General features: G+C 36.3%; 1 protein-coding gene across 8 annotated transcripts in view; it reads left to right on the top strand.

The window, feature by feature from the left end:
• The window catches only part of ARID4B (AT-rich interaction domain 4B), a 136,613-nt gene that overhangs the window by 70,808 nt on the left and 52,212 nt on the right, over positions 1–13,593 (top strand). For all 8 annotated transcript variants that reach the window (XR_011650521.1, XM_045196411.2, XM_053912408.1 and 5 more), the window contains exons 7-9: positions 1,537–1,628; positions 9,295–9,433; positions 13,316–13,395. Coding sequence is in view for 7 of the 8 variants with exons in the window: in XM_045196411.2 (XP_045052346.2) it covers positions 1,537–1,628; positions 9,295–9,433; positions 13,316–13,395 (311 nt within the window). In the remaining variant the exon portion in view is untranslated. The remainder of the gene's footprint in view (positions 1–1,536; positions 1,629–9,294; positions 9,434–13,315; positions 13,396–13,593) is intronic.

Below are 13,593 nucleotides of genomic sequence, written 5' to 3' on the forward strand. Positions count from 1 at the left end.
AATAAATGCAGAAGGAGCATTTAATTCACCTGTGAGCTTGGCAGAAAGTAAATCCAGATTAATTTATTTTCCCTGTTTACCAAATACAGTACTTGGAAATTTTCACCCTTGGGAAGCATATTTAGGAATTATAGAAGACAGGTGACTTGTAAATTTCTGCTGGCATATTATTGTATTTGGGCCAACTTTTGCCTCCAAATATTTTTAAATGCCCCATTTACGAACTAAATTTGAAAGATTAGGTTTATAATGGTTTATGGCTAGGACCGTTTTCCTATACTGTATTCTTTGTTGTTGGGTATGTAAGTACCTTAAATGCATTTACGTATGCTCTAATGAGTTATGCAAAGTAGATTCTTAATGCACTTCTCTTTTTCACAGTTTATCATTGTCTCAACAAAATTACCTCAGTGTTACAAATAAAGTTAAAAATTTCCTTTTAAATATTAGCATTGGGGTCTATTTAGATATCTGATCTTTAAATCTAAGTTGATGGGCAGTGTTTCATATAACACCGTGGTTTGTAAGTTTGAGAAGTCTTTATCCTAAGTAGTTCCTCACTCTCACTTTTATCCTGGCAGTTTTCCTGGGACCTTTAGTTCCCCCCGTGTTTAAGAAACTATTTAATAGCAAAGGTTTTATTGGAGGGATGAAAGAAATAGCAATTTTGGGAAATCTTTAAAATGTAGAAAAATAGGAGTATTATCAGAATTGATATTCAGAGAAATAAAGTTGGAATAACATCTTCAGAAGTCATTTTAGAATCTCTTTTTCTTCATTTGCTTTTGATCATCAGCCACTTCCTTGGCTGGATGTCATAATTTTGATGGGGTTAGGGACAAATGGGTTGACATAATGGTCAGTTGATAACAAGGAAGGTGTTCATTTATTATTATCTTTATACTAAGCACAATATTGGATACTGCAGATTGGAAAGGAGGGAAAATAAAATGTTAAGGTGTAGAAAAACTGATTTTTACATTTTCTTTAGTAAAGGTTTATTGCAGAAAATGTTTGCAAAGTAGTAATAAAGCCTGTCTGAAATCTTTTTTCCAAGCAGTTGGATGCTCATTCTGCTAATTTTGTTTCAGTTACTTACTAAGAATATGTATAATGTATTATGATACCCTGTGTACCAAGAAAAATTTGAGCTACAGTTGGCCCCAGTGTAGGAGTATTGAGGTCGCTGTGTTATAGGTGTTGTTTCTCTCAACCCTGCATTTCCACTGAGTTGTGTTCGTTCAGTTTTGTATTTTAATCATTGTTAGAAGTCTGTCAGCCTTCAAATAGATAATGATACCATCTAGAGAGAACAGCTACGCTGCTTTTCACCTTTTTTCAGTATTGGACTCAATCATTTTTATTCTAGAATCTTTGAAGCGAGAGTTTCTGTCTCTAGGAAAGTTGTATTTTAGTCTTCCTCGGGAGAAGTTTTTAACCTCAAAATCTAAGCATATTCTTAAACTGATTTGGTTTAAAACGAAGAAAGAACTTGCAACGTAATAACTTTTTCTGGGTTTATGTTCTTACCCACAGACATTAGACCAGCTCCCACTCACCAACCCTGAACATTTTGGCACTCCAGTCATAGGAAAGAAAACAAATAGAGGAAGAAGATCTAATCATATGTAAGTCCATTTTCATAACTGTTAGTTAAACCTGAATTCATTTCTCCTTTTAGTATTGTTTTAATAATTACTAATTTTAAATTGTAATTTACAAAATGCTGACTGGATCTAATAGTAATTTTAGATCTAATAGTAATGGCAGACTCCTTAGCATGGGTTCTTGTGGTTCTCCATGTTCAACCAACCTTAACAGCTGTGTATCTACCTCCTATTTTCCCTCCATGTACCTCGATGCTGTAGTCAACATGGAGCTGGTCGACATTCCCTGAATACATCCTTTGTTTTCCCGATGCCATGCTTTTATTCATGCTTTCTTGTCTCAGACACCACCCTTCCATGTCACTGTCTCACTCACTCATTCTTCAGTTCTCAACAGAAATGCTCCTATTTTTATGTGAACCATTCGTGTCTTTCCACTCTTTCTTTGAAAACAGACATATTTTATCCTCTGAACTTTCTTTGTATTCTTTGCATTTACTTAGTGTCATAGACAGTATTTCACCTCTTATGATAATGTTTCCCCTTCCTGATAGTTTTACTCTCACTGACAGGAACCGTCTTAACTTATTTTCATGTCATCTTGCAGTTGTGTTACATATTCTACGTATTTAACAAATCACTTCCAATGGAATGTGCCCAGGCTCCAAAACGCTAAAGTAAAAAGCAACACGGGGTCAAGGGGTCATGAAGTTTCAGGACATCAGAGATAAAGAAACAATCTTCGAACAGTTCCAGAAAATATATATAATTTATTTTAAGGACCTGGGAGATAGAATAGCATCAGACTTCTCAAGAGTAACTCTAGATACTAGTAGTCAGCAGAATGCAGAAGGGAAGAATGGAAGTCTCTATTAAAAAGGAGGACTTGATTCCTAATATAGTGGAATATTATGGGGGGCATTCAGTAATTCCTCCCAAAAAATTATATAAGAAAAGGAAACTATATCATTAGGGTGGAGGGTGGGGAGGTGGTTTAACTATGAAAGTTATGTCCTTGTAACAATGGGAAGTCAACAGAGTAAATGTCTAAAATGTATAAATAAAGAAATACCAGCGTAAGAATATTATTTAGAGGTAAGGTAGTAACTATCAGAGGAACAGCTGAAAGAGTTAAAAACAGTTGCTTCCATGCAGCGGAAGAAAGTTGGAAGAATGGGGCAGGAGAATGTAGTTTTTCATTAATTCTATTGGAGTTTGTTTTGAAAACAGTTTTAAATATTTTAATTTGGTGAAATTTTAATGTGGCTAAGCCCAAGTATTGTTAGAATAGTTATGAAATAAATATTAGTTGAATCATTGAGAACTTTAGTGTAAGTGAATGCTTTCTCATTCAATATACAGAATCAGGTATTAAATCTAATTGTGACTGAGCTTTGGAGATAGAAATTGGGTAAGCACTATTTTTCATATTACTTAGTTTCAGCCTTAGAGCAAACCCCTGAAAGTAGGGATTAAGTTTTATCCTTATTAAAAATTGGGGAAATTGGCCACAGAGACAGGAAGTACCTACAAGGCACACAGGAACGATAAGGACCAGGACTTGAACTCACCTGTGTCCTATAGGCCTGTTCCCATTCAGTTGATTGACTCTTTTTTTGTTTAGAGAATTTCGGTTACTTTCCAAATTAGTTTTAACAGTAAATAATTAATGACTCATATGAGGAAGAAAATTAAGACTTAATCCTTGCATTGAAAAAATACTGAACATTTCTTACTTTTCTACTAACCATTCAAGCCATGAGGGTTTTTTTTCTTCCTCACTGAATCTTCTAGAAAATATTTTTCTTAATTACTAGGTGAATGATTACTTGTGATTTAGCTTGCTGGTGACTTGATTATTTTTAGGCCACTCAGGTTGTAACTATTATTTACTCTTCTACATATGTCATTTAAAAACGAGTGTTCTAGTTTAAAAGAAAAATGTACAATGGTATTATTAGTATGAAAGAGTTCTGTTGTGATTATTAGATATTATTATTTAATATTGTTTTCAGTTTTTTGTTCCAGAGGCTGTTATGTTGCCTTAGAATACTCGCTGAAACCCTTATAAATTAAATCTTTTGATACTTGTTTGAAAATTAATGACTTCAATTGTGAATTAAAAATTTTATCTGCCGTTGGTCTTTAGAGTCTTCCTGTAGTTCAGATCTTAATTAACTGTGACTGATGATCTCAGAACAGGGAGGTGGGGAGTATTTAATGTAAAATTACTCGTTAGTGAAGGTTTCCACTGCTCTAGCTTTTGAGTGATGATGCGGCTTAGTTGTTAAGAGTGTGAATGGTGGAACCAGATGACCTGTGTTTGCATTCTGCCTCTGCCACTTTCTTCAGGTTACTTATTCTTTTGATGCCTTAATTTTCTTACCTGTAAACTGAGATCATAGTATTACCTATCTCTTAGAGTTGTTGCAAAGGTTAAATGAATGAAAAAAATTTTGTGAAATTACTCATATGTAACATGATTTCGTTTATAGGTGAGTACATAAAAATTCTGCTTACTAGAATTTATGTTTGACAGGCAGGACTGTTTGGACTATATTATTTTTAAAAACAACATTCCCATATTATTTTCTATTATACACATATTACAGGAAAACATTTTTTAATCCATCAGTAATTGCTTTTAATTTTGAAAGTAATGCATTTCATATTTAGATATATTTCATCTTTCTACAAATGTTATCCAGAAGTATAAAAATAAATTTAAAATAAGGTGATTTATAGACTATCAAATAGATTTACAAAAATAGCCAAAAATTATATCTATTAAAAAGTCTGTTATGTTTCTTAGTTAAGGTCTCCTTTTCTTGAGTATATGAAAATAAAAATGCAGTTTTCAGTGAGCAGATTGATCTTTGCTTTCTGAAGACTCTAGCAAACATCCTAAGTCAGAGATTTTAATATTACAATCTCTGTGTGTAATGAGAGATTTGATGTTGGGATTGTGTTCTGCTTGTGCAAAGTATCAAGGCAAACTAAAGGGTGCGAGTTACCAGTGTAGGAGATAAAGCCGAGCTCATCAGTGTTCTTGTTGTGCTTGCTGTTTCTGCCCCTCATCACCGTGGTCATTCCCACTGACGAGAGATAATATAATGTTCTTACTTCGCGCTCAGTATAAGCTTCGGTGCATACGCACCACAGGCAAGCACCGCAGTGAAATGCCCGTCTCCTTAATTGCACTTCCTCAGACTTCTCTTCCCTTCTTCAGAGTGATTTTCTACAACAAAGTCTTGTTTTTCTGACCTTCATTTCCTCTTCCATTGTAAGCCAGAAAAAAGGATCTTCATTATGATTCTTTGATTGCCATTTATAACTTATTTTTGTGCGAAGATAAATAAGGTTATCTCTTCCCCAGGATTCCCTGGACTCCATTGTTACAATAGTATATCACTACCTTTGTTTTCTTTTAACAACTGTTAATCCACATTCCAGTAGTTGGCCTCAGGTGTTCCAAAACTGATTATTTTTGACACCTTCCTTTAATTGAGTTTTATTTATAGTCTATCTTTAACTAATTAATCCTAATATATTCAAGTCTATATACGTGAATCATTTTTTTTCATTTTAAAGATTTTATTTATTTTCAGAGAGGGGGGAAGGGAAGGAGAAAAAGAGAGAAACATCTGTGTGCAAGAGTAACATCAGGTAGCTGCCTCTCACACACCCCCAGCCAGGGACCCGGCCCACAACCCAGGCGTGTGCCCTGACCAGGAATCAAACTGGCGACCCCTTCGTTCACAGGCCGGAGCTCAGTCCACTGAGTTGCACCAGCCATGACCAAGTATTTTCTCTTTTAATGATTATCATCCTTTAACTCAGAAATTTTAAATCAAGTTGTTGATCCTTTTGATCAATGTCTAACTTGACTGAATTTTGTTTTTATAATTTACCCATTGTGTGCAGAGCTTTTGTTTGATTCTGCCTGGAGAATATAATGCCTGAAATTGTAGAACTATTTATGTTCCCTCCCCCACCCAGTTTTCTCCAATAACCTGGCAAAAGTGTACGTGCATCTGCTACAGTAGGAAAGCAGTCTGCTTGCTGTCTCCCCTTTAGAAAAAGAATAAAGCATAATAAGGCCTATAAGGATTCTTGTTAGGGATTATTTGTGGGTACAGGTTTTGCCCAGTGATGGTGTTGAGATTTTTCCCAATAAAATAGTGATTTGAACCTGGTATTTACAGGTCTGCAGATCTTTAAAAAAATTTTTATTGAGCTATAATTCACATATCATAAAATTCAGTCTTTTCAAAGTGTACAGTGTTTAAAAAGAAAAAAAGCCCTCGTTCATGAGGCACAGTTGGTTGTAGCATCATCTGGTAGACTTAAAGGTTGTGGGTTCGATTCCCAGTCAGGGCACATACCCAGGTTGCGGGTTCAATGCCCAATCAGGGGGGCATGTACAAGAGGCAACCAACTGATGTTTCTCTCTAAAAGCAATGGAAAAATGGCCTCAGGTGAGGATAAATAAATAAATAAATCTGTACAGTGTTTGGTGTTTTTTAATATGTTCACAAATTTGTGTAGCTAGCACCATTATCTAATTCAGAAGATGTTTTTATTGCTGCTTTATTTTGATATGTGGATTTGATTCTAGTTTTCTTCTTGATAAAAATTTGGGGGAAAAATTAAAACCCTTTTATTGGTAAGTGTATACATGTCCATATATTGTGTATGTTTTAATCTCTGAGAAGCTGTAATTGTTGGTCTTTCTGATACCAGCTAGTACAGATTTTTAATTTACTGTAAAAATTTGAAATGAGTTAATTACTTGCCTGAAATAATAAGGATCATTGACGTATGAACTACATTTCAAAGACTGAGCTTCTGCAGTTCCTGGCTCAATTTTCTATTTGCATCTGATCATTTGCTATTCTATGGCACATGTCTTGTCTAAAGTTCTTCTCATTTGATTTACAGTTAATTTAAAATTAACAGTGATGTGTGATTGGCTGTCAGCCTGTTGTGGTAAACATCTCCATGTCAATTAGCTTTGTTTCCAGTGTATCATCAGATGTGGTGGCTCTGTAAACAAATACCTTGTCACCAAAGAAGCAGCCATGTCAGAGGGGAATAAACACCGAGAAGGGTCTCAGCCTGCTCTCTTTGGTCTTTATTTAGCTCGTCAGTTTATTAAGAACTTGTGTGTAAATAATTTCCTAGCTAAGCTTCTCTAAAAGGAAGAGTTAAAGGAGTCTTAGGCATAATTGTATGATTTACAGTGGTTGTATACATTACAGTGATTGTATGCATTTTGTGATTTCAGGAGAAATAAAATCAGAAGTACTACAGCAGAAAAAGTTCAGTGTATGCAGTTCATTTATTTAGTCAACAAGTATTCATTGAACATCTGTGCTGTGCCAAGCACTGTTCAGAGACTTGGAATCTATCAGTGAACAAAACAGGGATTTACAAAGTGTCTGCCTTTAGAGCTTATCTTCATTCTCTCACACGAGGCGACATAAACAATAAAGTAAAAATGGAAGAAACAAATAAATTATATGATAAGATAGATTTGTAAGTGTTGTGGAAATAACTTGAGATTGGGGTAGGCAGGTTGTAAGTTTCAATAAAATGGTCAGGGTAGCCTAATTGAGATGACCTTTGAACAGAGATTTAGGAGAGGCAAAAGTAGAGGGATTCAGGCTATTCTGCTGCAGAGGGTGGTAGAGAAATGGGGTGTAGTATCTGGTGGAGGAAGTGAAGTCGGGGGTTTTTTTAAGTGGGAGAAATACCATCAGACTATGGAAATAACAGTACGCTGATGCGCTCAGTCTAATAGAGGCAGAAGAATGGACACAGGAGAGAGAAGCCCACGTTGCTGGAATGAAGTCTTGAATAGATGACAGGGGAAGGGAATCTACCCCATAAGTGGGGAATGGTGTTAGAGTGGGATGTGGACGTTTACTAAGGATGGAGGGTAGATGTTTTATGTTGCTAGTCAGTGTGTGTATCTTTCTGGCATCTGAAGCTTTCATACTTGGTAGTCTTAAGAAAGAAATTAGAACTTTTATGAAGGTGCAGTTGACTGTGTTAGACAAATAAAGCCCAGTTTTCTCTTTCTGTGTTTTACAGATTTGATATGTGTTGTCTGTGACATTGCACCTTTCTTGCAAATGACAGTGACATAAAGGGCATCCATCAAACCCTAGCTGAGTGAGTCTTCCGTGACTCCTTTAAAGCAGTAGTTATGGTTTTAAGGTTGGTTGTATCTACAGTCATTAGAAAGCGGAGGGGTAAAAGTCACTGCCCTGAGATGCTCTTCTAATCAAGTGTAGGAATCAGGCTTGTGACATCTGCCATTACTATCCCAAGCTGTGTGCCTGTTGTAAGGTTTTATGCTCTGGTGATAGAAGGTAGTTGGTTTTTCCTACTACCTCTGACCTACTTTCTAAGTAGGGGTTAAACTGCTTTAAGTGTCACTTGAACCCAGTAGCAAACTTGGAAGATTTGTTTTTTTCCCCCCGGGGATAATTTTTAAGTTATTTGACTGATCATTGAAATCAAATAGTGATGTTCTCCATATCACTATAGAACCTTTAATATTATAATAATTTCTGCTTTCTTTATATTCAGATACATAAATGTAAAAGGGTGACATTTATATTATCATCCCTTTGGAAAGGCATGAAGACAAATATAGAATATGCTGGATTTATCCTAGCCAACCAAATAGAAAAATCCTATTTAAAGGTTTTTTGTTTTTTTTTTTTAATCTGTCATCCTGGCTGGTGTGGCTCAGCGAATTGAGTGATGGCCTGGGGACCAGAAAATTGCCCGTTCGATTCCTAGTCAGGGCACATGCTGGGTTGCAGGCCAGGCCCCCAGTGGGGGCACGTGAGAGGCAACTGATCGATGTTTCTCTCACACATCAGTGTTTCTCTCCCTCTTTTTCTTCCTCCTTTCCCCTTTCTCTAAAAATAAATAAAATCTTTTTTAAAAGTCTGTCAGTTTACATTTTTGTCAGTGAACTTGGTCATTGCCAACTATCTCAACAATGTTTTCATCCCTGTAGTTATAGTCACTATTCTGTTTTATTTTATAAAAAGAACTTACATTGCAGTCTATTCAACATTTTTTAGTGTCTTATTCTGAGAAAATTGTTATAATTTTACTTTCTTTAGTATTGATTATAGGCCTTCTTAGAACCAGAGTTAGAGAATTTTTTGTTTTGTGTTTCTTTTGTTCTTTTTAATAATTTTACTTTTTATTTTACTTTGACATCAAAAAGACAGTGTTAGATCCTTTTCCTAACATCTTTCTAATTTACTAGTTCATATACAGTATAATTGCGAGGAACTTTTAACATACTATGAAAGACTCGTATCATGCATTTTATGAGTACTTGTGTATATTTGATGTTGATGATAACAATGATGGTCTCTTACCAGGTTGTCTCCTGTCCCTGCTCTGACCCCCAGTAATAAAGGTCTGCCTTCCCCCTTTTAAAATTGGCTTTGTACTGAAAGTGTGAAATTACTCTAATTTCCTCAATTGGAGAGCAGGATCTAGTATATTTTACTGTATATAGAAAACTGCAATTTAAATGAGCTATTCTGTAGGTGTAGGAATGGGATAAAATTTCTAGAATACCTACATTCATCAGCTTAGTATGCTTATTCTTTGTGAAATTAAGTGGAAATATCTTATTGTTTTCTTTCCCTAGACCAGAGGAAGAGTCTTCTTCATCCTCCAGTGATGAAGATGAGGATGATAGGAAACAGATTGATGAGCTACTAGGAAAAGTTGTATGTGTAGATTACGTTAGTTTGGATAAAAAGAAAGCACTGTATTTTCCTGCATTGGTGAGTAACTTTAGTATAAAAGAAATTTTCAACTGAATAAGTTCATGAAAAAAAGAATTGTCTTAGTGTTTTTCATGGTACAAAATGGCAAATGATTTTAGCATCATTTAGTTCTGACAAAGATTACTTTCAGAATCATCTTTGAGTACACAGAACTCTTGAGGTCATTTAAGAAAGGCAAAATCATCATAACTTCAGCAGGGTTGTCCAACCTATGTGGCCTGTGGGCTGCACGCGACCCAGGGTGACTGTGAATGCAGCCCAGCACAAAACCGTAAATTTACTTAAAACATTATGAGGATTTTTTGTTTTCATTAGTGTTTGTGTGTTTAATGTGTGGCCCAAGGCAACTCTTCTTTCAGTTTTGGCCCAGAGATGCCAGAAGGTTGGGCACCTCTGCTTTAGAGGCTAGGTGTGTGGGAGTTAAATGAACTGCTCTCTATGTTGGAAAATTAAAAATGTAGACATTGAAAACTCATAAATTTACCATGCAAAAGATTGCAAAAGAAGAACAGAATTTTTCTTGCTACTGTTTTCTGCAGTTGATGTCTATTTGTTATTTTTTCAGTGAACGTATTTTGTATTCTTTAAGTGCTTAAATTAGTGTTTTGTGCAAAATAAGTGCTCAATAAATTATGATTAAAACCAGTGAGGGCAATTATTTGTTTTAACAAACATAAATACTTTATGATACCTATGTACCTCTGCATGTTTCTACCTATCCATTCAGCATTTATTAGATACCTGTTATGTTCAGGATAGTGCTAAGACCTTTACAAAGTAAAGGTCTTAGGATAGCAAGGTAGGTGTAATTATTCATCCTCATTTAGGATAGAAACACGGAAATGGAGTAGCAGAAGGGTTAAGTGATTAGTCAAGCTTTGGGAATGGTAATCTGCTTAAAGGGTAGCGTCTGTGATCATTTCTTCTTTCCTGAAGCACTAAGATTCTTTATAAGAATTTCTTTTGCAAACATGTTTTAAAAAACAGTTTTGTGTGCTTTTTTAAAACAACAGGAAGGCTGAATTTTTCACTGTTAATATGTTCAGTATCAATTAAAGATTCTCTCACCATAATTTCTAAACAGTTTCTTTGATAATGAGAAAAATATTTGTGGGTTTATGATATGGAAAGGTCAGTAATCTGCTTAGCCACATATTTCATTAATGTTTTAAAAATAGGATTATTGATATATGTCATCTTCCCCCCACAACTGAGATCTTTTGGACAGTTAGGAATCATTTTTGTCAACCAGAGTATGACATTGTGTTCTAAATCAAACAATCTTGAAATAATCACATAATCAGTATTTGCATTTGTATTTTTAAAATTAATTTTAATGAACTGAGTAAGCTTTACAAGTGTTTTGGTAACATCATCATGTTAGAAAACAGTTGCATACTCTTAGAAAGTATAAATAACCAAACGTGTACCAAGCATTTACTCTGGTCAGGCACTGTGCTAAGCTTAACATAAGTGGTCGCATTTAGTCCTGATTGAGACTGAAAAATAAGTGGTATTTACCCCATTTTAAAGGGAGGACGTCTTAGCTTCTGTGACTCATACAGTCTTCCTTGTCAGTTTCCTTCACTGTTTCTTCTCTAACCAAGCTTTACATGTGTTCTTCAGGGTACAGAATATATCACTCCGTGTCCTGCTTAGTTTTAGGGTGATCTCATCCCCCTTTATAGCATTGGGTGCAGAGATGACAAACTGAAATGCCTTAGAGACCAACAAAATAATGTAAGTCAGTGAACGGGACAGGATAGGGATTGTGGTGCCTGTCAGAATGGAGCGAGCCCACTAGCCAAACACCACTGTCAGCACTGGACAGAACTGTTGTGTGTATAGTTGCCAGAACCCTAAGCTCATGAGCAAAAAACAAAGTAACAGATTTGGCTCACGGTTTTATACCAAGGTTTAGACTCCTGATATTTAGGCTGTTGACTCTTAAGTTTGTATCTTAGAGTTCAAATCTCTATTCTGAGCTCTATCCTGGGCATCTTTCCACTCAGTATTTCCACTTACATGTTGTTTAGCCACCACTACATTTAATAAGCCTACAAGTACATTTATTCTCTCCTTTCCCATTTTCAAACTCAGTCCTTCTCCGTTGTTTCCCTTCACGATGAGTGACACCATTTGCATGAGGCAGAAACCTAAGCATCCTCTTCTCTCTCATCTCGTCACTTCCCTGATTATGTCTACTGTTCCTCATTCCTTTAATTTGCCAGCCACAACTTTACATTCAACTCCCCATCTGTCACCTAGGTGACTGGAGTAGCTTAGTCTCCTTCAACTCTCACCCTACTCTAGTCCTTTTTTTTTTAATGGCAAAGTAACTTTTTAAAAAGGCAAATCTATGGTAACATTATCCTACTTCAGACTCTTCCCTTGAAGATTTTAGATTTTGTCCTAAGAATTAACATGGTCTACAGACCAGAATATCTGAATGCTGCTTCTCTCTCTCCTTCAGCCCAGGCAGAAAGTCAGCCACACTGACCTCTTGCGTCCTGGAGTGGTTTCCACTGCTTGCTGTCCCAGGGCCTTCTCACAACCCCTTCCCTCTGCTTGCAGTGCAGCCTGCACAGCTGAGCTTCAATGTTGTCCCCTCAAGAAGTCAGTCCCTGCGCATCAGATAAGAACTTAACATAATAGCGATGAACTAACGTGCACTTACTTGTTCAGTGCTCATCTGCCCACGAGAGTGCGAGCTCCGTGTGGGAAGGTGCCGTGACCGCCTGGCTTGTGTGTTCTTCAGCACCCAGCACAGCACTTTGATGCAGGGCTCCGTGTTTGTAGAATGACTGACGTGAATGACTGAGCCATATTATTTACTTCAGGACTTTTTTGAAGTGACAGGAAAATTTCCCTAGATGCTCATACATGGAAAAGACTTTCATCAGTGAATTAATTGAGAATGCCATCAGTGTTTAAGAAATGCTTATTAATGCATGGCAATTGTAGTTATGAAAATTGTGAACTAACTTTTTTGAAAACTGAAGTAGAACCGGCCTGTTTTGGGCCCCTCCGTGGCGTGTGCTGAGAGCACGTGCCTTTATCTATTAGTGTGCCACTTCCCAGAGCTACTGAGGTAGGCCTTTAAGCAACCAGACATGCTTGCTTAGCCCAGGTTTCATTTAAAATGCACTATCTCATTAACTTGATATACCTAGAGGACTGTCTTGGAGTTAAAATAATCAAAATTCAGAGGCCTCTTGCATTGGCATTGCTTTGGGAAGCCATGCTTTATCCTCACTGTGCATAACAGCGGAGGCGATTTCAAGTAAAGTACACTTCTAGCGTTAGTAATCAACCTTATACAGACTCTAGAAAGGTACCGACTTGGAAGTGTTTGCTTTTTAAAGTGAAATTTAATAAGTGTTAAAGTATATATTTAAATGTAAATAATAGGAGAACCTTATCTCTGGCTTTTTTTTTTTTTAGGATGGAGACTGCTCTGATTAAGGTTCTAATATCTGACCCCATTTAGGTTCTTGTCCTTCTCTCAGCTGTGATGCAGACCCTCGGCTAAGGCCCTAGCTCCGCCTCTTCATCCATCCCTGCTCCACTTCATCGCAGCTTTCCGTGTCTGGCTAGGGTGTAGCCCATAGCTTTAGTCTGGTCGTAGCCACGCTTCTGCTTTCAGCACCATGCCTGTGCGGCAGCGGTGCGGGTGACCAGAGGCAGGTGGGGTATAGGGTAAAAATTTAAAGTTATTTCTGTGTGTTCTCACATGTGTGTACCTGTTTGCCCTAAAACTAAATTTATTTTTTAAACTAAGCTGAAACTATTTCTTAAATGGATTTAAGTAATTGGTACTGACGTAACTCCCTATAAATGTGCTTTTAGTTATAATAGTTTCATACTTTTTTTTAAAAGGTGGTTTGTCCTGATTGTAGTGATGAAATTGCTGTGAAAAAGGATAATATTCTTGTTCGATCTTTCAAAGATGGCAAATTGTAAGTATAATTCATTTATTATGAAAAAATGCTGTTTTTCCAAGTTAGGGGGATAAATGATAAATTTGTTATTTCCAGTGACGTTACTGTTTTAGTTTTTATCGTTCAGAATGTTTCAGTGTGTGAACATTTTTCATATTATTATTGTGTGTAGTTTTATAGTGTGTCTTTCCTTGTTCATGTTGGTCTGTGCTAAAC

Source organism: Desmodus rotundus, chromosome 10, assembly GCF_022682495.2.
Source record: "Desmodus rotundus isolate HL8 chromosome 10, HLdesRot8A.1, whole genome shotgun sequence".
Classification (NCBI taxonomy): Eukaryota; Metazoa; Chordata; class Mammalia; order Chiroptera; family Phyllostomidae; genus Desmodus; species Desmodus rotundus.